The sequence below is a fragment of the Aspergillus oryzae genome, chromosome 1 (genome assembly GCF_000184455.2).
Source record: "Aspergillus oryzae RIB40 DNA, chromosome 1".
Lineage (NCBI taxonomy): Eukaryota > Fungi > Ascomycota > Eurotiomycetes > Eurotiales > Aspergillaceae > Aspergillus > Aspergillus oryzae.
In genome coordinates this window covers 2,676,077-2,701,922 of record NC_036435.1, presented here as the reverse complement: position 1 = coordinate 2,701,922, position 25,846 = coordinate 2,676,077, and the positions used below count along the sequence as shown (strand labels likewise).

Below are 25,846 nucleotides of genomic sequence, written 5' to 3'. Positions count from 1 at the left end.
TGCCGCCGAACGGGCGGGGGAGCTAAATGGCATTGATTTGCTTCGTCGGGGACTTTGGCTGGGCTGACCAGCAGCAAACCCTCGGAAAACGCAGGGAGGAAGAATTGGAGATAGGGAAAAACGCCCGTCAACCCCAAGGGATTACCTAAACGTGTTGAATAACACCTAATTAAGATTATGCTTTATACAGAAAATGAAATCGGGAAATCAACAATGCAACCATCCCTGCCAGACTTGGAAATCTCCAATTTCCTCATTTCAGGGATTCCGTTTCAATATCTTCAATTGAGGGACACTCTGTCTAGAAGGTTTCTTTGGGTCTGCACATGATCGGCCCGTCATGAAGTCGGAGAGTTAGAAGGGACTTGGCGCGAGCCAACCCGAGGGAACCATTAGTCTTCCCAAACTATGCCCAGTACGGACAAGACCTCTGCAGTCACTCACGGTGAGTAACAAGCTAGGGCTGCCATGAGTCACGCGGATAGATTACCATACCGGATTATTAATACGCCGATACGGATTTTTTTCAACACAGGAACAGCCTCGAACAGAAAAGTCTTGGCGCGCGAGCCCGGACTGTGCGATGAAATTCACTAGTCTGACTACGCCGACGAAGAGAGCCGCCAGCACCCCGCCAGCAGTTCCGCCTCAGAAACGATACAGTCGGTCACAGGATCCCAATCTGTGATCTAATACCTCAATACTTTCGTCGCTTTCCCTAATATCATAGCTTGGTCGGCCCAGTATGAGGCCTATTTTGCTTTCGGGCCATGTGCGTTCGCCTTACAACCGTCCGATGATTCTCTTTTTTCACCGGCAATGAAAAATATAACGAACCAGCCACTGACAGAGACTTTGCGCTTAGGAACGGTCCCTCAACCAGATCAAATTCAACCGTGATGGCGACCTTTTGTTTTCGGTAGCGAAGGATAAGATTGTGTGCGCTTGGTGGTCGGCTAACGGCGAGCGACTCGGTACCTATAACGGACACCAGGGTGCTATCTGGACCGTCGATGTGAGCCCCAACACCGTTCTCCTGGCCACCGGATCGGCAGACAACACCGTGCGACTATGGAACGTGAAGACTGGCGAGTGTATTAAGGTGTGGGACTTCCCTACGGCTGTCAAGCGGGTCGAATTCACTCCGGATGGAAGCCGGCTGCTGGCCGTCACAGAGAAGCGTATGGGCTTCTTGGGTACCATCGCCGTGCTCGATATCAACTATGAGGACTTGGAGGCTCAGGCCGAGGAACCCAGCTTGAGGATCACCTGCACAGAGAGCAAGGCAACAGTTGCGGGCTGGAGTTATTTGGCCAAGTACATCATTGCTGGCCACGAGGACGGTAGCGTCAGCCAGTACGATTCGAAGGTGCGGAAAAATCGATGGAGGATAAAAGGAGACTGTGCTAATATACTGTCGTAACAGACCGGTGAGCAGTTGGAGAACGTTCAGGCACACGAGTTCGACAACTTGATCAGCGACATTCAGTTCTCCGCAGACCGCACATATTTCATCACCGCTTCCAAAGACAAGTCCGCCAAGGTATGCCACTTCCTTGGAGAACTGGTAGCACGATAGTATACTGACATGCGTCCAGCTCATTTCCAGCCGTAACCTCGCCATCCTTAAGACCTATGTTGCCGACACTCCCCTCAACAGCGCTGCTATTACGCCTAAGAAGGAATACGTGATCCTTGGTGGTGGTCAGGCTGCTATGGATGTCACGACTACTTCCGCTCGTCAGGGTAAATTCGAGGCTCGTTTCTACCACAAGGTCTTCGAAGACGAGATTGGCCGTGTCCGTGGCCACTTCGGTCCCCTCAACACTGTCGCTGTCCACCCTAACGGTACCGCCTACGCCTCTGGTGGTGAGGACGGTTACGTTCGTGTTCATCACTTCGACAAGCCCTACTTTGATTTCATGTATGAAGTGGAGAGGGAGCAGCTGCGCAAATAAAGTGATTGGCGTTTAAAAAGAGCTTTTTTCCTATTAACGCATGTGTCATGAGGCGAAGATATTTCTTACCAACAAAAAAGAGTAGAAAAGGCAAAGCAGGCACGGCGGTACGAGAAGTTCTCGGGGCGATTTAGGGCATGAATTCTCATTTCATTGATTCCATGATAAAGTCGGAGTTGGTACCATTTTCCTTTTTCTGGTCGCTGTCTGTGTCCTAATAAAAGAACCCAGTATTTACTTCTTACAATTTTTTGCTTCAAAGTTCATACTTCATAAATATATCTCTTCGTTGGCAATCTGCTGGGTAACATTCTATCTTATCTAGATATAAACCATAAAAAAACCCCAACTTGCACCAAAACAAGAGCATCACGATTTATTGAGGCAGTGTTTTATATGAAGAAAAAAAAAAAAGAAAAAGAAAAATATAATTCATCTCAATGCCAGGTCAACGCTCTTCCGACCAGCAGAAAGTAATGGGGATCTCATTGCACAATAAAATGCATTAACGTAACAACCGAAAGGACATCCGGGGACATCATGAAAGAGAAGGAAGAAAGAGAATGGTTTCATAAAAAGCATTCCATCCCGTCAAGAAAAAGCCGCGGGCTCACCCCCTGTCAATTTACTTTTTCTTAGGGAACTTCTCCTTTCCGATGTCTGAGCCTCTCAGTTTGATGTTGAGAACACGCTCCATAGCACTGAGGACCTTCTGGTCGGGGGTGGCGGTACCCTTCTCGAAGTCCTGGACAACGGTGACAGTGGTGTTGCACTTGGTGGCAAGTTCCTTCTGTGTCATCTTGTAGCCCTCCTCGGTACGGCGCTTCTTGATAGCGTCTGCGACTTGGTACCCAACAGTCTTGGGCTTGATGATGTCGTCGCTGCGGTCGACCTTGGTCAGGTGCTGACCTTCAATAGAACCAGTTTTGGAAGCCTAGGAATGCAAGTCAGCACTATGGCTTCGAATACAAAGGATGTAGATACCGCGCGGGGTTAAGATCAAGTAGGTTACTTACAGCATTGCCAGTGGCGTACTTCTTTTCAGTTCCGATAACAAGACCTTGGCGCTGAGCGGCGTTCAAAGCGCTCTTGCCCTTGACGACAGTCTCACGGGGAGCGGCACCGCCAGCACGGTGCTTGCTTCCAATGCGGGTAGTAGAATTCCAGTCATCCATTTTGAAAAAGTTTAGAAGGCGTTCGAAGAAGACTCGATAGGGAGGGAAATGGCGGGGTTGTGTGTTGAGGGATTGGGAGAGTGACGAAGGCGGTAAAAATGGATCGCGTGAGGTTGTGGCTAAAAAGAAGGGATGTCGCAGGCCCGCCGAATTTATATCAATGACACAGAAGCTTCTCGAGCCACGATGGCGGAGTCAGAGGGGAGGTTATGCCCTAGTCCTATTTCGGTCCCCTCTTTGGGTTCTGCCCCACTGACATCATTCGTTCATTCGCTCGGGCTTTTTTCCCTCCGTTCAAAAAGGTGGCGATCTCCAATGCTTACCTTACATTGATCTATGCTGGGGGGCAAATCATATACCCAGATGTTCTTTGTATGTACACATATTTACTCTTTATTTGGTTGATCTGTTTGGAGGTCGACTATTCAGTCTTAATAGAAACCATATCAAAGCCTCCTTTGTTGCTTCAAGTGAGGCGTTTCAAGGTCTCATGCCGGAGCATATATTCGTTGTGTTTCAGTGGGTTTCAACATACAATAGCCTTTTAATACTATCTTACCAGTTACTTAAAACCCCTATTTTCATTGAGCACAGCAGGATTGCAGAACTACAAGATACAGGGTACGCTGGGGGTTCCTATAGCATGCCCACCACGCCCACTGCTTAGCTCGCACCACCTGGAGGCTATAGTTGTTTTCCTCGAAACGTATACTGATATGTTCTGAGGGTGGGTGTAAGAACTAACTAGACACCCTTTATATTTAGGATACTGTTCTGTGTGCTCAATTAGAAGCACATATAAAAGTAGGTGACATTCCAGTATACTGATTAGAGCATACAGCGGATTATCAACAAGCGTATCTGGGGGCTCCCGATGGAGAGTACTTAGGATACAAATTACATTAGGTTGAATGTCGTCCATAGAATATCCATGTATGCCTTAGGCAGTGCATATATTACATCTTGATATTAGGCTACTCTCTTACCTTGGATATATATTCAATGCTATGTCAAGATTTGGTTAGAGGTTCCAACATGGCTATTATTAAACTGATCAAAAGTAGGTACCTTATCCCTTATCAACTAACTCTATCTATCGAACTGAACATTGTCCTCCTCAATTCTGGATCCCAATCACCTAGGTTAGATGTATTTATGGTGAACAGCTTGACTGTTCTACTATCTAAATCACCAACCTTCGTAAAGGCCATATTGCTTGTTTTCAGTCTGAACCTATCTCGTAGTCTTCATGCAACTCTGAAAATCTCAAGATATACTTATAGGCCATGTTTCTTGATACGAGATGTTCTATGGCTAAGCAAGGAGCTACGGGTATTCAAAGCTGATCTGGAAATTCCTCACATTCTTATAAACGCGAGTATGTAGCAAAATATGAGTGAATACTACGGAGTAGACGCAGATTATGTGAGTAGGTGGATATGCTCCTCATGCCTAGAAACTAGTAGTCTCTAGAGCAATCAATGTATACTAAATGGGGCATGTCAGGTAAATAGATGAAACCCTAAGTGTCAAGTCACTTGAAGTGTGATTCATGAAACCGCATTTACCGAATATCACGCTGAGCCTTGCAAAATGCGAGACTGTCGTTTTCTTTTATAGATATCGGAAGAAGTATAAGTCAGATCCATAAGAAAAGACCCCTGTAACAAGACAGATATCAATGTCTAGGAAGGATGTTTCAATAATGCTTGGCAAGGATAGGCAGACATGGAAAGACGGAGCGGCAAAAGGCCAATGACCAGCGTTTGCCCCGACCGATCCGACTGGGGCGTCAGGAACGTCTTCCATTTCCCTTGGAGCGCATTTATCGGCTTTTTGGACTTAGCACTGCCCGTCGTTCTTTTTTAACTTATTTCTCGTTTCGAAAATTTTGAACATCCTTGATTCCAACATCCGACCACCTCTCTTCGTTGAATTTCCTTCCAGTTCCCGTCACTCTCTTATTTCTCTTTACCGACCATGGCGTCCCAGAGTAACTTCATGGCCGCCATGACCAACCGGTCGCTGCGCACTGTCCGATTGGTATAGCACTTATGCTTTATTCTTATGTACAATACTCCGTAACATATCGCTAATTCGTCTCATCCATTCTAGGAACTTGAGTTCCTTGCGGATGCGTCGGTCATTACTCCGCAACAACTGTCCTCGATAGTATCCCAACTACCCCAGGAGAACACTGAACGTTCCGCCTCTGTACCTCAATCGGTACCTCAATCGCAGCCACCTGTCCAGCGTCACCAACCCCCTGTTGCAGCCCCAACTCCCATTCAACCTTCTCCAGCCCCATACTCTCCTCCCACCCAACAGTTTGCCAATACCTCGTTGAACGAGAAGGCCGCCTATCAACCGCCCCCGCAGCATTATACTCCCCCACCGCCTGCTTATCCCCAAGCTCCCGCGGTGCTCTCGGTCGCTAATGCGCTCTACGCTTACACTCCAACGGATCCCGGTGATCTGGCTCTCCAGCCCCATGATCGGGTTCAAGTTCTGGAGCACATGAATGCCGATTGTAAGGAACTCCGGTCACCTGGTACTGCTGGCACTTGACTAATAATGACCTACAGGGTGGCGTGGTCGTAATGAGCGGACCAACTTGGAGGGTATCTTCCCTCGTAGCTATGTGAGCGTGATAGAAAACAAGGCGGCGCCAGCTCCTACGAGTTACGGAAATATGCCCCTCGAAGTCAGCCAGAGTGGCTCCGCTGAAAACCCGGACGATAAGAAAACCGGCAAGTTTGAGGAGCATGGCAAGAAGTTTGGCAAGAAGATGGGAAATGCCGGTACGTTTCCTACTCACCGCGGCATATTCGTGATTACTGACCATCACTCGTCTAGCTATCTTCGGTGCCGGTGCTACTATCGGTTCCAACATTGTGAATAGCATTTTTTAGTGTGTTGGCTTTTCCAGATTTCATTAATGCCGGAGGGATTTCGAGTTGAATACCATGCGGGTTGATTCATTTTCTCGCTCTTTTGTCTCTGGAAATGGCGTTGGTGGTGTTCTTTCTTTTACTGCTTGGGAGCCCTTTCAGTTGGGCCAATAGGGATTATTTGGGAAGCGTATGTCGAGGATTATTTATAGCATGATCCATAGCCACGACGTTAATACAATCATCAGAATGCGACTTTCCATATAATGATTTGTGCAGCCTTAGCTGTATTTTACTAACAGGCAACTAAGAGGAGTAATTCAGATATTAGTATAAATCGAAAAACGAGGATATCAAAACAATACCTGAGGCCTCTCATTCTTCCCCGCCTTCCACGTTATCTTGTATTCTCCTCATTCTAAATCTGTCTTAGCAAGCTTCTCACTCGAAACCACAAACCCCACCAGGGAAAGATCCTTGAGTCCTGCGCGCCACGTTGGATGTTTAAGCGCCGGCGATCATGCACGTTCCCACAACTAGGATAGCTGGACCCAGCAGACTGACGTGAATTTATTCGGCGTCGTTACTACAGACAAATACTGGGTGATATTTTCTCTGGACAGCTGGCGAAGCGCCACTAGTATAGCATGGCGAGTTTCATCTTGTATTTCGCCAGTAGGTGACTTGCAAGGCTGATGCGGTCGACCGGAGTCCTTGAGCACTATGCATTAGCGGCGCAGTGGTTTGTATGAGAGCGCTTACAATATAAACCAAGGTTGTACAAGCAGGATGCTTTGTTTTTAGAAATTCTTCTCAGATTCGGTTCTCTTTGTCGTATATATCGTGTTTCTCATCGTCATGTTTAGCCATCTAATACTTGTTACATGTTTTATAATACCTGCTGCAAGGGCAGGTGGCTGGGATAACTTTACAGACAATCTTGCTACGGACCTGGTAGGTTATATTTTCCCCGCGTGCTATGCCTATCGGTTTAACGTTAGTACTGCCAGGCACCTTTGATCTCTCTCTTTGGAGAACGACTGACTACACAATTCCTTTCGGAGTCTGTTAGTCTTTTAGACAACGTTATCTTTGCCCTAGCTCCGTTGGGGATTTTAACAGCAGCGGTTTCCGCAATCCGAGTCTGTGGAAATGCTTCTCTTCGAGCATTTATCGGAAGAGCCCAGGAGGGTCCCGGCGAGGCAGAGCATGAGTTGCTGTCTTGTGTTTCGGAGACTACGGCCGAATTGTTTAACAATGGTGGCATTTCCCGAGTTTTTGGACGCCCTCGGCTTCTAGAGGTAGTGGTGTGGAAGGACAAAGATCCTGTAACCAAAGAAGACTGCTGGAAGACAGGGACTTTGCGTGATGCTCTTCTACAACGTGCATGGACCACAAAAGATGAAGGGTTGAAGCTCCTCGAAAAGGACTACCCGTTACCGGAACTTGAAATACCAAATCTGTCTCTAAATAAGGGTATTGCAAGGAGGAGCCAGGGTTGGTTCTATTGTGCTGCGGCCGTAGGGCTTGTGCTGCAGATAGGTACGTTTCCGGTCGATTGTACGGCCTTGAGACTGGTACTATTGAACGATAGAAAATAACTGACGAGTTTTCAGGAGTGCTAGTATATTCTGCGGTAACTGTTCTGTTATATCCAGATCAGTTCCAAAAGGATGATCAGCCGGTCGAGAGCTATGCGCTCCCGCTTTTTCTCATTGGGACTATATGCCTCTGCACAGGCATGTTCCTCTGTGCCTTTATCATCGAACGCTCTTCAAAGGAATTTTACTTCCACCCTGTCAAGCCTAGCAAGATCTATTGGCTACAGCCCGGTGGACAGAACGTCGGAGACCAAGTGTTTGACTCATTTCTCGCAGTCAACGAAGGATCTAGTTCCCAACTAGACGAAGGTCTCGTATATATTAAGTCGATACGGGACCATAAACTTCAGAGCAATTCATATATACTCGCACTCACTATATCATTCACATTAGTCGGTTTTGTGGCTCAATTCGTTGGCCTTCGGGGACTACATGCGTCGGTGACCTTAGCACAGCTGGGGTCGACTCTCATGATGGCTATCATCCGGACATGCCTTCGCACGAAAAGGATCAGCTCAAAGGAAAACCGCCTTACTAAACACGAACGAAATCTTACTTTTCACAAGAACCAAGAGTTGGACTGCTTTGCATTCCATCTCGAGGATGCGAGATCTTTTAGTTTAGTTTCTGGAATAGTCAGAGGGTCGTCATCATATCAACCCAGCCTCTTATCGGTAACATCAGGGTCTTCAGGTCAAGATACTAGGTTGGGAACTAAACTTGTTCAAACAAGAGCCCACCTTGCGAGACTCACTTCTGGTACCGACCGGCTCTAAGCTTCGGCTTGGGATGAGATGCCCATCCGGCAGGTTGCTCGAAACTTAGCCCAAACGATTGAGATGACGATGGACTTAATTTCAACCTGGCAACACGCGCTGAAGGATATTGACAGCTTCGAGCTTGATTTTGTGTGTCAATCCCATCACAAGTTTATCGCCCCTAAATTGGAAAGCTACACGATCAACCTCGCAAGATCGGATGATACACTACAGTGGCGAGTTGAGGAACACGAGCTAGAGGCAGTGTTGGGGCTATGGACATGGTCACTGTTGAATTCCAGCCCAGAGTGGCTGCAGAATGGGCTTGGTAGGCTTGTGGGACTGAGTGAGTCCGAGGCCAGAGCAGAAGATACTGATCTTTACTTCCATAAATGGATCTTCCGGCAGAGAGAAGCAAGGATGGTTTCGACCAAAATGGTCTGTCTACCGCAATGCATGTTTGGGTTTTTCTCAGGCCTTTATCCCAACGACAAAGAGATTTTGGTTGTGAAGACCGAAAATCGCCTTGAAACTATGGCCGCTCAAGACATTTATGTTCAATTTATCAGAAGCGTTTTCCAGAATATGGGAGAACTTGGCGGTGACACCAACGTGATTTCCGGCTCAAGAGACGGGTACGTTGCTCATAATAACCGCCTCGATGACCTTGTGAACTGCTTCGAAGCCAGCAACTTAGGTTCAAGGGAAGATGCACTGTTGTGCCTAGTTCCTGGGCTGAGACATCGAGGTCTTCTACCAATGCTTTCTGGAGGCTCAAGTGTTGTAAAGAGTCGGATCAAGGAGCTTACAGCCAGCAGAAACTGGGTGGAAGCGTTCTCGATATTATGGTGGCTTTGCGAACGTAGTGAAGGAGAGGAGTTCGAACTTTCTGTCTTCGAACTCGGCTGCCTTTGTCGTCGTGCAATTTTACAAACGGACCCAAATATACAGGCGGAAGGTTACAAGTACGCATGTCGTCTCATAGAGAATGATCCAAGGACGAGGTTCATCAGAAGCCTGAGGGATAGTCGCCCCACGGATTGGATGGACGCAGACCAACGGCCGGAACAGTGGAAGGCATTTTCTCTCCAATTAGGGTGGGTAATTTGGCACATCACTCAAAAAATTAGTGATCGACAAGGCATTCAGAGCTCCCTGGAATCTCTTGGTATCCATGGGAGCTCAGTGCCTATAGGAAAGGCGAATGGAAGTGAGAACCAGGGCAAAAAGGGAGAGCAAGCCGTACTCCATTGGTTAACGAACAATGACGAGGGGCTTTACAGCCGTGAGCTTCTTTCCGTAGACGATCGTCTAGCCCTGGATTGGTTGTGCCAGAATAGGCATCACGCGCTTTTGGATTGGCTCATTGCAAGATGGGTTGAGTTGGAAGAGCGATGCCCAGGGTTCCTCTACCACATCACTATATGGGCCGTCGAAGGCAAATATCGAGTAGCGATAGATGCGCTTCGCCGGCGCGGTGTGAGCATCAACATGCAGAATCCTAAAGATGGCTCAACTCCCCTGATCGACAAGATTATGGCGGGTGATCGAAAGGCAATTCAGGAGCTGCTCGACGCCGGAGCTGATGTGAATGGAAGTCATTCCAGTGGAGGAACGCCGTTGTCGGTTGCCAGTCACAAAGGAGATTTGGAAACGGTTTCCTTGCTCTTGCGCAAAGGTTCCAGAGTCAACATTCAAGACAGTGACGGATTCAGCCCTCTGATGTATGCCACCGAAGGGGGTCATGTCGATATTGTTCGGGTTTTGTTACAACGTGGTGCCAATGCTAACCTGGGCAGCTTCGGCGGAAGTACACCTTTGATGGCTGCGGCAGCAGATAACCGCGTGGAGATTCTGGAACTCCTGCTTTCTCGGGGAGCCGAAGTAGATATGGAAAGCAGCGATGGTTGTACTGCCCTCATACTAGCAGCGCGGAATGGCAGCACAGAAGCCACAAGGCTTCTGTTAAGCCACAGTGCTAACGTCCATAAACGCACGCTTGGTGGTGAAACGGCTCTCGATTCGGCACGAGAATACGATCATATTGCAAGCGAGTGCATAACATTACTCGAGTCAGCAATGGCTTAGAGCTCATGAGGCCTAATCATGATGTTAATGAGATCATTTGGTATATATATTAGTATGCCTACGATATGTATGTAGTAAAAGCCTCGGATCCGAGTCAATGCATGAGACATCCTGTCGGGAATCTAGATCTAGCTTAACATCCGGCCACTGTCTTGAGGTAACAAAGAAATATTCCTGGTCTTGTGGCTAGAATGCAGCCAGTGGGCTGATGGAACTGTTGCTCTACCTTCCCCTGGCAACTACTACTCCTACCCCACTACGACTAGTCTTTAACTCCTCCACGCTAAGACGCTAAGCCGGACTGGCCCAAGCCTGACATTTACCAGTGACGAGGATACCACACATGATTGGAGGAAACCCCATCCACCCAAGACGATATTCGACAGGATCGGCCGTTTGGTGCTGCAGCTCGTATCACAGTTGACTCTCTCTAAGCGCCGGCTCAGAGCAATCAGCTTGCAAGAATCCCAAATCCTCAGCGCTTACGGTGACGATGAATGCTATAATAATCCTACCAGAAGGTCCTTCATGTATAGTCCTGTTATACTTCCCTACTTAAAATTATTTTATTTATCTTCACGCTTCGAGCTGTTATAAATAACCCGGTCCTTCTTTCACTGCTGTGCGCTTCCTAATTCCTAACCTAAACTCATCAATTTATGGTAGGATAGAAGAAAGACTCAACCAGAACTATTCGTTCCAGTGCACAAAGAATCAGAAGAAATCATAACCCGAAAGAATGGCGACTACCTACTTTCCTCCTCCACCTCAGGACCCTCAATTTCCTCGTAAGTCGTCCTTCTCAACTATACATGATTTACTTCAATGCGAATGCTAATAACCGACCTAGCGCCCCCAAGATCCGCAAGTACGGTGACATCTTTTTCCTATATTCTACACTCTTCAGCAGGGACCTAATCTCATATAACTGGGTATAGCTTCTCACTCGAATCCCCAAAGCCTCTCCGATTTCTCGCAACCGAATTTCAGTTTCCCCCCGCCGCAACGACAACAAACAGCTCCTGCCGTGAGCCCATTCGCAACGGATACCAATGCCACAGCGTACACCGCGAATGGGGATATCGGCAATCCATACGGATCAAACTCCGTGTCTCCTCCCCCTCAATCATCGACGCCCCCAGCGGCCGTACAGCCCCAAGCTGCCCCCGTCGTGTCGGCCACAAGTCAAGATGAAGTCGGCACATTCAACGGTGGAAGCTACCGCATCAGCCACCGGGACACCAACTCAGTGCTCACAATGCAGCTGGCAATGGGATGCCCGATCGAAGCCAAACCAGGTGGGTTATGCCCATCCCATCGACCCAGTCCAGAAACTAGTAGTCCCCGCAGCTAACAATCACGACAGGCGCCATGGTTGCAATGTCCGGCGACATTTCCCTCAGGGGAACAGTGAAATTCGGCCTAGCGAAAATGGTCGCCGGCGGGATGACCTCCTCGATTTACACGGGGCCGGGTGAAATTCTCCTGGCGCCGCCTTTCCTAGGCGACATCATTGTGCTCCGGATGGACGGCTCGGAGCGATGGAAGGTGGGCAAAGACGCATTCCTGGCTAAAACAAGCGGTGTCGAGAAAGACTACAAGTCACAGGGAATGACCAAGGCTGTCTTCTCCGGCGAGGGTTTCATCATCTACCACATGTCCGGGGTCGGTCTTGTATGGCTTCAGAGTTTCGGTGCCATTATCAGAAAAGATGTAAGTGTGGCTGTGTGGTTTACTTTCTCCCTCCTATCCCTTGTCTTCGCAGTGGCTAAATCCCCCCTTTCCCCTATTCAGATCCCTGAAGGCAAAACATACCTTGTCGATAACGGGTATATTGTGGCCTGGAACTGCAAGTACAAGATAGAACGAGCTGCGTCCGGTGGCCTGCTGTCGGCTTTCAGTTCTTCGGAAGGACTGGCGTGTAAGTTTGAGGGTCCTGGAACTGTCTACCTGCAAACGAGAAATGCCGCTGCCTTTGCGGCTCATCTCAGTGGTAAATAGTAATATGCGTCAGTTGGGAAATATAGCAGAGAGTTGGCGCTTCCTTTGACTTTCTGTCCGTGGGTCTGGTTTTGGTTACTTTTTTTTTTTTTTGTGGGGTTTGGTTGTTGTTCTATATCCTCGATCTTAAATTGGTTTGTTGTGATTATGAGCGTGTTTCCTTTTGATTCATCGTGTTTAAAGCAAAATTGTATGTTATTGGCGATAACCGTGCCTGTTTACCTGTGTTTCTATGCCGAACTAGGTTTTTAAGAATCGGTTTCACAAATGCCAGGCGATCGTAGTATTGTATTTGCTCAGCTAGGAAGCTGAGCATACCACCCGCACACCACGGCATCATCAGAATTGCAAACACCTACTATAATTTATGTCCAGCCGTCAGGATAAAAGAGAAAAGACTATGAAAAAGTCATACCAATCCATATACTTATCATGCCATGCCGAATTGTCTTCACTTCGTCTCTTCTTAGTTACTTTTGAGTTCCTTTTCCATAAAGCACTACTCTCAACGTCGTCATCATCATCCACATAGGAGAGAGAAAAAAGAAATCTTTATACGAAAGGGGGGAAGAAAATCATAAATCGCCAAAAGATAGTCGCAAGGAAATACAACCACCGCCACCATGGCTCCCCCAAAGACGCCACATCACATTTAACCCTGTCTCTTTCTGCGTCCGACTTGGCCACGGAAACCGGTCTTGATAGCGGCGACGGAACGACGGGATCCGCAGGAGTTGCAGGTAACGAAGTACAGACGGTTCTCACCCTTGTTGAGCTCGGTGTCGGGACTGCGGCAGGTCTTGCAAGTAACATATTCGACTGGTTATAGGTTAGATGGATGTCAGATAAATAAACGGGGAAAGCGAAGCACCGTACCAATATATCTTCTGAGGACGTTCTCAAGCTGCTTCTGCTGGAAACGACCCTTAATGACCAGACGACGACTGCCGTCAACACTGCCACTGGTACCCAATTCGGCGAACAAGAACTGCATAACGTGGTCGTCGGAACGCTTCATACGCTTGCAAATATCGGCGATGTTGGCGAAAATGGTACGACGGTTACCTTCACGCAGACACTGAGGAGGAGGAATCTTATACGACTTGGCACCGCTGGACAGAAGGTCGGGGTGGTGGCTCTGAATGAGGGAGAAGAATCGGGAGACAAGCAGAGAGTAGGGGATGGCTTGCGTTGCGTCGTGGGCCCAGATACCAGTTCCGGCCTCGAGGTCGCCCTCAGGGAGGACCTCCTCTGTCTCCTCAGCTCCCTTCTCTGCTGCACCAGCCTCAGCCAGCTTGGCCTCGAAATCGCCCGCGTCAACCTTCTTGGTCTTCTTCTTCTTCTTTTTCAAGGCGGTGGGGTCGAATTCGCCGTCAGCTGCGGGGGAAGCTTCGTCGCCTTCGCCGGCCTCTGCATCCTTAGGCTTCTTTGTCTTCTTCTTCTTGGACAATCCCTTGAACATTTCGGTAACTTCATCGACCGACTTGTCGGCTGTGGCTGCTTCCTTAATTAGACTACCGGACATGGATCTCTAACCAAAATGCACTGAGCATAACCGAGAAGGGACTCGGGTGATCGTACCTTCATTCTCGGTGGGCTTCTCCACCTTAGGCGCCTCTGTGACTTCGCCGTTGGTATCCATGATGACAGAGCCTTCACTGAATGCGACTGACTTGCGTTGTTTTTGAGGAGCTTGTTCGACCTGTTCGGCCCCGCCAGATAACGTTAGCGGATAAGGGTTCTGGAATCAAAAATTCCCAGACGTCAAAAAAAAGGTAGACAGTAAATGCTCGCAATGCAGCACAGCACTACTATCAAAACCTAAAGCGGAGTGGGAAAGTAATGGAGTTTGGGGTTGAGAAGATTGAAAGGTGAAGAAAATGTGGGAGGACGATCGGTAAGGGAAAACAGCGTGTGACGTACAGTTGTATCCGCCATGTTGAATCACTATCGGGCTGTACGCGCAGACAGGGATATCACACTCCACCAAGACAGACCAAATTGCAATTTCCAGTAGTAAGAATGATGCTTTGAGCAAGACGACGAGGTCGCTATGAACTTCCGCTGAGAACCGTATCTGCGACGAGTCTGATGGCGAATCTGTTATCGCGGGTCATTCTCACGTGACTCATGAGTCAAACCCATTCGGTACCGCGTAATTTTACGATACTGTACGAGTCGAGGCACGTGAGGGGCCCTCCCCTGGATTACATCAGACTATCAATCAACCTCACTTCCAATCAACGATCCGTTCTCGATCTTCTCTCAAGGGACATTAACTGGGACCTACTCATGCCGCTATCCTCTTTCAAGCGGTAGGCGGGCCACTGCTTGATTGACAGTTTACAATCTGCTTGTCCGTATACCTTCATCCCTATTGTGCAAAAGTGTCTTAGAGCCGTTCACCATGTCGTACCCATCGCCCTCCGCCTCTAACCCTTCACTCGCTACATCGGCCTATATGGTCTCCTCTGTGGACAGCATCTCAGATGATGAAGTCGCCTCTCTTCCCTCAGAATCTGCCTCTTCCTCGGACCTAGATACCTTTTCAGATGACTACTCTGACGCCGAGGAGGAATGGCGAGAAAGCATTGAGCAGCTGGAGCTCCTTTTGACTATGGTCGTCGTTCCCTTCGTGGGGAAGTACCTAGGGAGGAAGACTGCCTATTGGAGTACGTTAATCTATAGGAGTGCATCGTTTTCGTGGGCTACATGCTGACTATGTGCATAGGCTGGACCAGGTTCATGGAGTGGAAATATCCCGTTGAAGTTGTCGTCGAAAACCAGGCGGCATTCAAGGGAGCAGGCGCTGTTGCAGCTCTTGCTTCGCTATGATTCGGACCAAGCCGTATGCATCATCCTATATTAGAGTTCTTTGGCGTCGATAGACATATACATGGCAACTGTACCATCACATTCCGCCGACCTTAGCTCTTTCTGTGTCAGGTAAAGCAACTTCGTGCTTACATTCCGTATGATTGATCAGTCTTGGAAGATGCAGCTCCGTGCTGTCTAGCCTGTGTATGCAACTACAAGTCCGGCGTTTCAATGCTGATTGGTCCACGGCGCCAAGGGACAGGTACGCCTTTTGGAACAAGAAGCTGATGATCTGGTGAGATGCTGGGTGAGCATTCCAAAAATGGTTCCAGTTGAGCAGCGTTTCAGCATAATTTGTGATACAATTATACCCAATCAAACTTCAGTGCATATACATAAATCTGTTCAGGATGTGTTTTCGGGATTGAATATAATAAAATCGAAGGAAGGGTTTGGGAGACTCGCGGCAGTCCACAGAGACTAAATTCATCTTCAATGTTTTACTATGTTCCTGCCCACCAGTTCATGAAGGACGGTGATCATACCCAATCTTGATTACCTATTCTCCATTACCAAACCCCGTCCTCACTCTTTTCTGCGCTTGTTGCGGATAACCACATCCATGTTTTCCTTGGCCTTCGCTTTGCGTTTATCCTGTCCCTCCATATCTCCAAGTTCAGTACCCAACTGTGACAGGGCTTCTCGAGCGTAAAAGCTAAGGTCACTGCAGCCATCCGGGGTCAAGAAGCGCTCAAGAGGGGTCTCGCGGTAAGCTCCTATCTGCTGTTGTTCAAAGAGCTTCAGGCTCTCATTGGTTTGGTTATGAGTTTCCGCGGAATTCGAGGCGCAGGTATCCTGACTGAGGTGATCCATGGCCCGTTCGACGTCGACGTCGACATCGTCTTGGTCAAACGTGCTCAAGCGTTGGAGTCCGAGCTGAGAGTAGTATTGATGGGTTCGCTCATCAGCTATAACTTTCTCTATCCACGACGTCACACCGTTGCCTGATTCTTCCTAAGGCAGAGTTAGACACTCCCTAGTGCTCCCTGTTACGAGTGAACCAGCTGGACTTACAGATTCTTCGATGATATTGTGCAAAGCGAGGTTTCTCTCGGTCAAGTTGCTGTTGGGCGTCTCTTCGGTGCTAGCTGTGGAGGGCATCTTGTATTGACTGTGGTGGGTGATGTTACTGACAGAGTTAAGCAAACGTCCAGCAGGTTGATGAATGTGAACAGACGCCGAGCCCAGGCGCTATAGCAACCATAACGATCCTATGCTACATCGCCAGGGCGATTAACCAGCTTTTTATATGCAATGCACTTGCGGTAACTGCTTGAATCAAGCCAAGCACTCATTAAAGGCAAACATGCCTATCTACAGTACCTTACCCATTACAACGAAGGTACCGTCCACCGCAGGTCAATCAGTCGGTCAGTCAGTCAGTCAAATCACGCCAATGGATGGTGTCAACCCAAGCCATCAGGCACAGGCATCCACGCCTTATGCACAAATAAAGACTAAATGCAGCCGGAAACCGCAGCCCCGGGTCTCCAATGACAAGGCACCCACGCTCCCTGTTCCGTCCGACATTCCGATAGCCTGTCCTCCCCACCCATCCGAACCCAACGAGTCAAAAGATAGCAACATCACAATCTCGGGATTTGGACGTGGACTAACGGCGACGGCGTATGGCCCATGAGCCCGTCTCCTCGAGGCTCTGTTCGGGGAAAGCAGACCTTGCTTCCGCTACCTGTCGTGGCAGGACAAATAGTACTTTTATCCCCGGTCTTTAGGTCATCTATGCAGAATTAGCGGCAGATATGAAACGGTCGGGTCTGCAGTAATATGGAAAGTCTCCTCTAGAGAGTTGCTCACATCCATCCGCCTTCTGTTCTGGGCGGGTTGTACCGAAAGGAAAAGAATATAGCCCACTCCAAACGAAGACACCAAAAAAAAAAAAAGAAAACAAACCACCAACCAGCCAACTCCACACATGCACACATTGACGAAACATAAGCCAAATCCAGGAAACGGAGAAACAGAAAACAAAAAAGAAAAGAAAATGAAAATGAAAAAAGAAAAAGAAAAAGAAAAAACCCACGCCGGTAGCCTTGTACAGCACAACACGCAGCGGCTGAGACCGTTCCATCGCATAAATTGTCCTGAACCCAGCAACCTGGGTGTCCCGCAAGGGCCCGTGCGGGCGTTCCTCTTCCAAAGTTCATACTAAAACAGTAGATCGCCGGAGTGACGGGCTGAGCGCCAAACCTCTGGATCAGCGGTGACGTTGGCCTTTCCTTTACCTATTCTAGGAGACTAAAGAAGATACATAGCGCGAAACAACCAATACCAGCAGGGCATTGTTCCTCACAAGCTCCTTACCTTTTATTGCGACCAGGTCAAATTCCAAATAGACAAAGGTACAGGTACTTTGGACGTACTTTTGTACTAGACGAGTCAATAATTCTAGATTGGATCCTTACCTTTCCGTGAATATTACCATTATTATGGGACAAAGAGAAAAGACAAATAAAAAGGAAGGGCGTGTAAGTCATCGTTATGATTAATGGGCTTATTTTCCCAGGAACCTGGTTCAACTCCCGTTTTAGGGTTCGTGCATGAACAAGGACAGGGGAAGTTGGATATTCTCTTGAGTGAAAAACACGAATTATTCCGCATACACTAAAATCCCTCTCTGCATACAAGGGATTTTAGTGTAAGTGTCCGAAATTGGTAAATGAAGAAGGAAAAAGAAAAGAAGAGGTTCACTGTACGGAGTAAGTATTATGGAATGACTGCGGCTCAAGAATTCCTGCTCTAAGACTGGTCCCAAGTTGAGATTCTCCCCTATGTTTGATTCCTCTCAGCTTGTCAAATTGTGGAAATATTGGTCATGCAAAAGTTCAAGAATCGAAGAGAGATTTCTTGTGGCTGAACATGGTCGAGTCGAGACATCGAGATGACGAAACCATCCTCCTGGAAAAAGAATAAACAAAACACAGACCCAAGGGAATGGATAATAGCTCCACTGATACGCCACCAACCCTCCTTCCGGCCGAACGAACCCAGCAATTCGGAACGACACTGGTGGAAGTTTGCCGTTTGGACAACTGGCAGTCCCTAGCCCCAGCGATCCGTTGCCTTCAGCCGACTGATCGACAGCTCCGTTCATTTCGCTTTTCTTTGCTTTTCCCCTTCGCCTGGAGCATGAGGGGATTTAGCTCGGGGGTTAATTCCCGGTTGAGTAAGACGGTGTAAAAGGAAGGATAGCCTTGTTTCCCGGGAAATCTGGTTGTAGACTGAATGTGTACGGAGTATACCATAGGCAAGTCGAAGGCTCATGTTAATCGTGTAGTAGTGGATCGCGTTGGCTTATCAGGCTTTAGTCTCTGAACAAAAAAAATTCGATTCAAATCGGAGCATACCTCAATGTTGTGGCCGTCTATACCTGACCGTCCCCAGTCCAGGCTGCGGGTCACATTGGGCAGACCAGATCTATCGATGGTCCCAACTTAGTAGGCCATGGCGAGCTTATATTAATGCCAGTATCCCTGCAGGTACGTCAAGCCTCTTGTGTATGTTATATAATAGTATATATTGAACAGCGAGTGTAGAGAAACCATTTTGAACTGATGTAGAGGCAATATCTATCATCGAGCTTCCCGTAAATCCTTCTTGAAAGCATGACTTATGACTTCGATCTATTTGCACGCGGCTTAAACCTCATCGACTGAGATAGAGACGTGCACTAAACCGTAATACTGCCTCTACCTCTGGCCGTCGGGCAAGTCTAAGCATACCTGCACCTTGAAACTCTCCGCCGAGCCCAAACCACTATCCTTCTGACCCCCCAGATCCAACACCAGCTTCTGAATAACTGTACTTGGCTCGAGCAGCCACAGGTCGAGCGAGTGTGCGCCCGGGGCCACATCCACGGGGGACGTCTTGTTCCACCCGCCCGTCACGACCGACGCGTTCCAGCCTGCGGGGTCCGATCCCAGGGCGTTGCTCGGCACAGGTAGCACCTCGATTGGAGATCCCCCGTCGAGCGCAAAAGCGTAGCGGATGGGCCGCGTGGCGTCATAGTTGCGGGAGCCGCCTAGGTACACTGTGAAGTTGGCGGGGACAGGATCGTTGCTTCCACCAGAACTGAAAGTGTAAAAGTTGTAGGTCAGCTTGGGCCCCGATGCCGTGGTCTGTGACGAAGCGTCAACGGGCCATAGCTTGATTCCAGAAAGAGTGCGCCCGTAGTAGGGCAGCTCGACGACGGACACACCGTTGCCACTTCTGGCATGCGCGGCGTAATGGGCGGCCTCGATAGATACAACACCGTTGGACTCGACATAGCCGGAGAAGTCGCGAGGGACCGAGGTCTTATTCACGGGAAGGAAGACGGTGATTTCCTCGCCTAGAGTGATGTTCTTGCTGTCTACACCGCTCACGTTTAGTGACACCCAGCTGAGTCCGCTGGGTGCCGCATTCCAGTCAACGGATATCACGCAGCGAGCATCCGAGTTATTGCCTGGAGTGGAGAGCTTGCCGACAGCGTTGGATACAGACACATAGCTCGTGTTGGGGTGAACAACGTATGAAAAGGTACCGTTGGCGCGCGAGACCACGTCAATATATCGCCTCTCCTCGGGGGGCATATACGGGTCCACCGATAACAGATACAGCTGCGCGTCAGGCGCCGTCTCTTTGCTGCCCTGGATGCTCACACCCAGGCTTCCCGACGCGGGCACATCTGCGTCCGACACATACGACAGGTTGGGCATGATGTTGTGGGTAGGCGCATTGCGGCTGTTGTAGCCGATGTGCTTTTGGTCCATGATGTGCTTCCAGCGTCCATCCAACGTGGTGTTGTATCGCTGTGTGTTATTGCCGTCGATATACCATGCATCCCACACCTGCGCCGCCAGGTGGTTCGTGCTGGCGCGTCCCTGCGCCTTGTACAAGTCGCCGTAGTGCTTCTTGATATATAAGTCTTCAACCGTCTAGCCGCCGAGCACGGGGTGCAGCACTGGCTGGTAGTAGGCGATTTGGGTGGCCGGATCGAGCGTGTCGTACACAGCCTGAGTAAGAGACAGCAGCTCCTCCCACTCCTTGAGCACGTGCCAGCCTTCGTCATAGTGCAGAGTGCTATAGACGAAGGGCAGGAATGTGAGATGCTCGTACTTGCGCCGCATGTTGAGCAAGCCATACTTGTTCAGGACGTAGGCGGTCATGTTCGCAACGCCAGAGCCAAACTGCCGCTCAGCCCAGCCCGTCATCCACTTCGTGGGGCTATCAGGCGTTAGGTGGTTCGACATGTTATAGGCCATGTCCAAGAAGTATGACTGCGGGATTTCCTAAATACGTGTGTATAAGCCCGACTGAATTGCGTACATAGCGCAGAGCTTCAACCTACTAGAGGCTTGAGAGCGCCTACGTTCAGAACCCATATTCTGGAGGCCTGCCTCACGTAGGCTGTGTGCATCTGGTCCCATATTTTAATGAGTTGAATGGTATTGATCCACCGATATGACCGAGGTCTACCGACGTAGTTGACGTGGTAGTAGACGCCAGCCCCTCCTGCCCGTGTGGTCTCGTTGGGATAAGGGACACGGAGGAGGTTGCCGTAGTTATCATCAGTCCACAGTAAAGTTACGAGATCGGAGACGTTCATGCCGGCCTGCCAGTACTGTCCCACCTCCTTTGTTTTTTCTTGCACAAGGGTCAGACACGTGTCTAGAGTCTCGAAGCACTGCTATAGCCAGAAACACTGGGGAGCACACACCTTGTATAAAGCCCACAGTTGCGGGACATCCCCGAGGGACTTAGACAGGCCATCTTCTAAAAGACCCTGCTGCACCTGGATGACCTGCTCCAGGAGAGGCGCTGTGAGAGTGGGCGACGCCGTGTCACCCGACCCACGCATACCCATCGTGTACAGTGTGTCCCATGCCTTGGAGCGGTTGACGCCCTCAGCCATGAATGCAGTAACATTAGCCGAGTTCTCGGTCCAGTCCCACGACCCGCTCAGGAACTTGGACTGCTCGTCGGTGGCGCGTGTCATCGGCTCTGTGTGGCTGGTACCCATGACAACCCCGAAGTACTCTGCAATGATGCCGTTCTGTGGATCATCGACGTAGAACATGCTCTGCTTCATGGCGGGCCAGTAGTAGTTGGCCTTGTTACGCAGCAGCAGCTCCAGAACCCTCTTGGTGAACTCGCCTGTAAAGGGGCTGTCGTACTGGCTGATGTTGTACTTGGTCGCGGCCCATGGCTGCAGCGTGAGCTCCTCGTCATTGATAAAGATGCCACGGTATTTGACCGATGGCTCACCAGCCAAGTTACGCCCTGGCGCGGCGTAGATCTCATCTTTGGCCTGGGGCGGGACGTCCGCCCACCAATACCACGGCGACACACCGATCGTCTCCGACACGTCGTACATGCCGAAAATGGTGCCGCGGCGGTCGCTGCCGGCGATGACAAGCGCCTGATCGACGCCGGGAACCGGGTTGGAGACGACTTCCTGAATGTAACGACTCCCACTGGCCCCGGATTGGGTTGACGCTGATCTTGCGACGCGAGACGAGCCCATCGATCAGGGACGAGTTGCCGATCGTACCGACAATGATGGGCGGTCTACCACGGCTGCGTATGGCGGTACCATTCAGGATATCGCTGTCCGGCACAAGAACAGTACCGTTTCCACCTTGTCCAAGCACCCGACCAAAGTCTGTGGCCAGGTCGCCAGCGGCTCGGCGGACGGCCGGCCAGTCATTCGGAGCCACCCAAATGTCCGGACCTGTCGAGTGGTCGCCAAGTTGTAGGCAGCGGTCTCCTGCAGTGAAGGAGATAACACGGCTAAGTGCGAGCGCCAACGGCGTCAGTGACGCGAGAAGGGTGTAGACGAGCAGGATGGGCCTCATGTTCGAGTTGCGAGGCAAGGCAAGGTATCTTTGCTAGATCGTCAACCGAACCGTGTTACAATAGCTGAGACGCTCCTGCCTCGCCTTCGCTGCTATGGCCCTGCTTCTCTGTGAACTGAAGGCGACAGCAAGACTTGAAATTGTTGACGACATGGGGTGTTGGAGCACTTCGGAATGGAAGGGAACTGATATCCCATCTGGGCCAACACAATAGACAAGCAATATGAAAGGGTTCTTCCTAAGAAATAGTCATTCCAGCCTTTCCCAGGAAGGCCGCATCGGATACACATAGTTATGCTTCCAGAGAGTTTTCGGCTATTGATTAGTTTCAAGGCCCGACGAATATCCAATAGTTATAGACCCCTTAATTACGGTAGGAGAGGGACAGCCGTCCCCCGCATTTTCCCCGTATCCACCAAAGCTAGTCGGGCTCTATAGCAACGTCTCTCGGCGTCCATTTCCCTGAACCTCAACTTAGTACTAGTTCAATTCTAAATGCAACGTCCACGCCGAATGGATTTCTTGGAATATTGCGAGACCCATCAGTCAACTTCACCGCATCACACCAGATGGAGAACTCGAGGGCGTACGTTGGCTGGTTCAATTGTTTAGGGGACGAACTGGGAGATGGTTGGCAAGATAGCGAGTGAGTGGCAGTGGGTTCCGCTTTCCAACGTATTGCTATGATGTTAACCAACTTATCCGTAAGATGGAATCTCAGCTCTGGTAGACCTATTTTAGTAGATCAACAGCTAGCTTTCCTTCTCAGGGCCGTTTCCTATAATCAGGACAAAGTTTCGGTAGAGCTTCACCTACATAGTTTTACCTATGACTATTACAATATAATGCACCATAAAAAGGATGGTCCTTGTTAGTTTCTCACAGAGTCGAAATTGTCTTCTAAAAACCCAAATAGAGGACCGAGAACACTTCTACCCCCGACGTCTGTACCCACGGGTTGGTTAGGGACATGGATAGAATTAGGGGACACGCGTTAAGCACTACCTGTTCCCCCATACTCTCAGTTACAAGATCGACGGGCTGGAAGATTCTTTCTCCTGAAACGAGGCGAAGAGTGAAGGCGGAGTATACACCGTATATGCCTGATGGCTATGACATTCATATCGAAGTACTGGTATAGTCATTTGGTCTAAGCATAACCCTGAGACGCCTCAATACAATATTAGTCCGAAGGCTCTAAGAGCGCATTGAAAGGCTCCTTGAGAGCGCCACGTCGACTATGCCTGAACCAGAGACTGGCCCGAGTACAACCTACTACGTTCTTATTACCGAAAATACTGTCATAATCTCACACAAAGCCAAGTTGTATTCGCTTAGTACGTATTGCGGTGGGGCTTGAAACAAAAGCCCTTGAAAGCTCTACATCCTACCAACCAAAGAGACTTTCCCGGAGCCACGCACTGGATAGGTGCCGTTCAAAACGTGCGTCCTCCCATTCACCACTCACTCACCCACGAGTTCTCTGGCACGGATAGTACCAGAGGTCCTGGTGGTGGTGGTGTAATCGACAATCTTACTGACCCGTTCTTCACTTCCCAGGAAGCAACAATATCTCCATACGGCGTCGGCAGCGTGCCCGACGCCGAGTCGAGATCTAGCCCCGCTAACAGCGGCTCGAAATACTATTTGGAATATCCAGGGTCAGCAGCGCGAATGCCGAGCACGTACTCCGTCAAGAGGTAAGTCGGCGCGCTGCCCCACGGGTGGGCTAGGCTAGTGAAGAGCCCGATACCGGGGCTTCCATCCGGGTATTCATATTCCCAAGTTGAACCGGAGTAATAACGACTCGTGTTTAGCATGTTCGGCCAGAACGTCCGGAGCAATGTGCTCACTGGCCCGAGAGACGGCGTGCCGTACGTCTTGTTTGCGATGAGAAGTGCCTCGAGCAGGAAACCTTGGGAGTTGGGCGACATGCGCATCGTAGTACTATTGCCTAAGTTTAAGGCGTCCTTGTACCCGACACCGAGCTGCAGGGACTCGAGGGAAGAGACCATGGCTTGGATCTGCGTCTCGTTGGCAATGCCTGCGCGGATGGTGAAGGTCATGGCGAACAGGGAGTAGTCGTCAGGCTCGGATACAGAGATACCGTAGGCTCCCTTCTCGGGGTTCCACAGCAGCAAGTTGATGGCGTCCGAGAGACCCTTGTAGGTGGCTGCAAAGGATGCTGCACTAGCTGTATCTTGGAGGGCCTCGGCGGCCGGGATAAGTTGACGGAGGGAGAGAGCCATTAGGGCAGAAGGGGCAGTGGCATTGAGCTTGTTGGAGGCAGTGAAGTATTTATTGTCGTAGCTTTCGCCAAGCAGGCCCGAATGCGGGTCAATATAACTGCCCATTCGGGACACTAGTTTAAGGGTCTGCCCCCAATACTGCCGCGGGACTCTAGGTCGTTCGTCATTCGGTAGTAATCGCCCAGCGTCAGAAGGAAGAAGAGTTGATAGTCCGTGATCCGGTATGGCGCGGGGAACAACAGCGGACCGTTTGCCGGGTCGGCACCTAGCTGGGCCTGCGTGCTGATGATGCCAGAATGCTCTCCAGACTGAAGTTGCCAGGCCAAAGCAGTTTCAAGGGTGCCCCGTATGTAGTCGAGTCGATAGGTGGTGGTCGCAATGCTTCGTGCTGTATGTGCAAAACCTCCAATCCAAACAGAACGGCCCCGTTTGCCGCCATCCGCGCACACGGTTCCCCAGTTGGAGTCCGCTGCGTATTCGGCGAGGGTGTCCTGGCTGAGAAAGTTGTTCTGGTAGAGGACGGTGCCGTTACTCGCCGTCACCACCACATCTTTGACGTAGGCGAGTTGATCCTGAAAGGGCCCGTAACCCCAAGTCCCGCTTCCATGCATAGGAATGGAAGCGCCTAGAGTTCCGTTGACATAGACCTCTAAAGCCGACGGCGTGGAGACCGTGTGATATTGTGCCATACATATTAGAGGATTGTCAAGGACAGAGGGTATTGCTTGACCCCGGAAACAGGAAGATTTGGCTGGGTGATGAGGTTCGATCCGTTTACCACCACAAGCGAGTTTGGCGGTACAAGGGAGTGGTTCGTGTTCAAAAATTTCGTCTGGTCTGGATAGTTGCTCGTCAAGACCAGATACGGCCGGTACCTGATGTCCGTAGAGAGGATCCGCCAACCAACTCCTCCCCTAACGATCTTGGTCATGAACGACAGAGAATACTTTTACTGGTCAAAGCCATGGGGACACAGAGCCGGCTGTTGACCAGGGATCAAGGCACCATCTGTAGTAATATTCCACGACGCTGGCTGTGATCCAGCGTCAAAGCAAGCGATTTGCACAACGCGGGCACCTAGGTCCCAGATATCGGAATAGTTACTATTCGATGAGCGGAACTTTCCAGGAAGAGACTTTACAGGATTCAACTCAACCGTTGAAAGAAAGCCAATCATCGAAAAGGCGATAGTGTAATTTGTCAACAGAGTCACCGACTGACAGCGTTGGCCACCTTGTAGAAGACTCGCTTGCACTCTGCCAGGACCGGTAATATTGAAAGTTCCGTGCGAAAGGTGTTCATGAGGTCGTTGACGAAATCCCAGAGCCCGTCTGAGTACGGTGAATTGAGACTGTCAAATGGTTCCGAGTACTTTACTGCGGTTTGCCCTGAGC

At 49.8% G+C, this 25,846-nt stretch overlaps 11 protein-coding genes across 11 annotated transcripts; 7 read left to right on the top strand and 4 right to left on the bottom strand.

Annotated features, from left to right (window-relative positions):
* Window positions 1-745: 745 nt before the first annotated feature.
* On the top strand, window positions 746-1,958 carry tif34 (translation initiation factor eIF3 subunit i; the record flags this gene model as incomplete). The annotated part of the gene is made up of 4 exons (XM_001818281.3): window positions 746-772; window positions 866-1,369; window positions 1,427-1,543; window positions 1,599-1,958. 4 exons carry the CDS (start codon window positions 746-748, stop codon window positions 1,956-1,958), a joined length of 1,008 nt encoding a protein of 335 aa, XP_001818333.1.
* A 625-nt stretch (window positions 1,959-2,583) lies between these two features.
* mbf1 (multiprotein-bridging factor 1) lies at window positions 2,584-3,133 on the bottom strand (the record flags this gene model as incomplete). The annotated part of the gene is made up of 2 exons (XM_001818282.3): window positions 2,584-2,892; window positions 2,975-3,133. 2 exons carry the CDS (start codon window positions 3,131-3,133, stop codon window positions 2,584-2,586), a joined length of 468 nt encoding a protein of 155 aa, XP_001818334.1.
* Window positions 3,134-5,134: 2,001 nt separating this feature from the next.
* On the top strand, window positions 5,135-6,110 carry AO090005001408 (SH3 domain-containing protein; the record flags this gene model as incomplete). The annotated part of the gene is made up of 4 exons (XM_023237658.1): window positions 5,135-5,176; window positions 5,249-5,663; window positions 5,719-5,934; window positions 6,046-6,110. The coding sequence occupies 4 exons, from the start codon at window positions 5,135-5,137 to the stop codon at window positions 6,108-6,110; spliced, it is 738 nt and encodes a 245-aa protein (XP_023089354.1).
* An 893-nt stretch (window positions 6,111-7,003) lies between these two features.
* Window positions 7,004-7,887, top strand: AO090005001409 (uncharacterized protein; the record flags this gene model as incomplete). Its single annotated transcript, XM_023237653.1, has 3 exons — window positions 7,004-7,091; window positions 7,150-7,566; window positions 7,865-7,887. The coding sequence occupies 3 exons, from the start codon at window positions 7,004-7,006 to the stop codon at window positions 7,885-7,887; spliced, it is 528 nt and encodes a 175-aa protein (XP_023089355.1).
* Window positions 7,888-8,464: 577 nt separating this feature from the next.
* Window positions 8,465-10,471, top strand: AO090005001410 (ankyrin repeat domain-containing protein; the record flags this gene model as incomplete). The annotated part of the gene is made up of 1 exon (XM_001818285.3): window positions 8,465-10,471. The coding sequence occupies one exon, from the start codon at window positions 8,465-8,467 to the stop codon at window positions 10,469-10,471; it is 2,007 nt and encodes a 668-aa protein (XP_001818337.3).
* A 739-nt stretch (window positions 10,472-11,210) lies between these two features.
* AO090005001411 (AIM24 family protein) lies at window positions 11,211-12,472 on the top strand (the record flags this gene model as incomplete). Its single annotated transcript, XM_023237644.1, has 5 exons — window positions 11,211-11,266; window positions 11,322-11,344; window positions 11,410-11,769; window positions 11,838-12,184; window positions 12,266-12,472. 5 exons carry the CDS (start codon window positions 11,211-11,213, stop codon window positions 12,470-12,472), a joined length of 993 nt encoding a protein of 330 aa, XP_023089356.1.
* A 652-nt stretch (window positions 12,473-13,124) lies between these two features.
* On the bottom strand, window positions 13,125-14,114 carry AO090005001412 (translation initiation factor eIF2 subunit beta; the record flags this gene model as incomplete). The annotated part of the gene is made up of 3 exons (XM_001818287.3): window positions 13,125-13,291; window positions 13,349-13,969; window positions 14,054-14,114. The coding sequence occupies 3 exons, from the start codon at window positions 14,112-14,114 to the stop codon at window positions 13,125-13,127; spliced, it is 849 nt and encodes a 282-aa protein (XP_001818339.3).
* A 765-nt stretch (window positions 14,115-14,879) lies between these two features.
* Window positions 14,880-15,307, top strand: AO090005001413 (uncharacterized protein; the record flags this gene model as incomplete). The annotated part of the gene is made up of 2 exons (XM_001818288.3): window positions 14,880-15,144; window positions 15,204-15,307. 2 exons carry the CDS (start codon window positions 14,880-14,882, stop codon window positions 15,305-15,307), a joined length of 369 nt encoding a protein of 122 aa, XP_001818340.1.
* Window positions 15,308-15,589: 282 nt separating this feature from the next.
* Window positions 15,590-16,988, top strand: AO090005001414 (uncharacterized protein; the record flags this gene model as incomplete). Its single annotated transcript, XM_023237629.1, has 3 exons — window positions 15,590-15,596; window positions 16,020-16,244; window positions 16,708-16,988. The coding sequence occupies 3 exons, from the start codon at window positions 15,590-15,592 to the stop codon at window positions 16,986-16,988; spliced, it is 513 nt and encodes a 170-aa protein (XP_023089357.1).
* A 2,068-nt stretch (window positions 16,989-19,056) lies between these two features.
* AO090005001415 (uncharacterized protein) lies at window positions 19,057-22,203 on the bottom strand (the record flags this gene model as incomplete). The annotated part of the gene is given in 5 exon segments (XM_023237624.1): window positions 19,057-20,283; window positions 20,299-20,637; window positions 20,697-21,032; window positions 21,066-21,816; window positions 21,824-22,203. Coding segments are annotated over 5 exon segments (3,033 nt in total).
* Window positions 22,204-23,846: 1,643 nt separating this feature from the next.
* On the bottom strand, window positions 23,847-25,141 carry AO090005001416 (uncharacterized protein; the record flags this gene model as incomplete). The annotated part of the gene is made up of 2 exons (XM_023237622.1): window positions 23,847-24,565; window positions 24,592-25,141. The coding sequence occupies 2 exons, from the start codon at window positions 25,139-25,141 to the stop codon at window positions 23,847-23,849; spliced, it is 1,269 nt and encodes a 422-aa protein (XP_023089359.1).
* Between the last annotated feature and the right edge of the window lie 705 nt (window positions 25,142-25,846).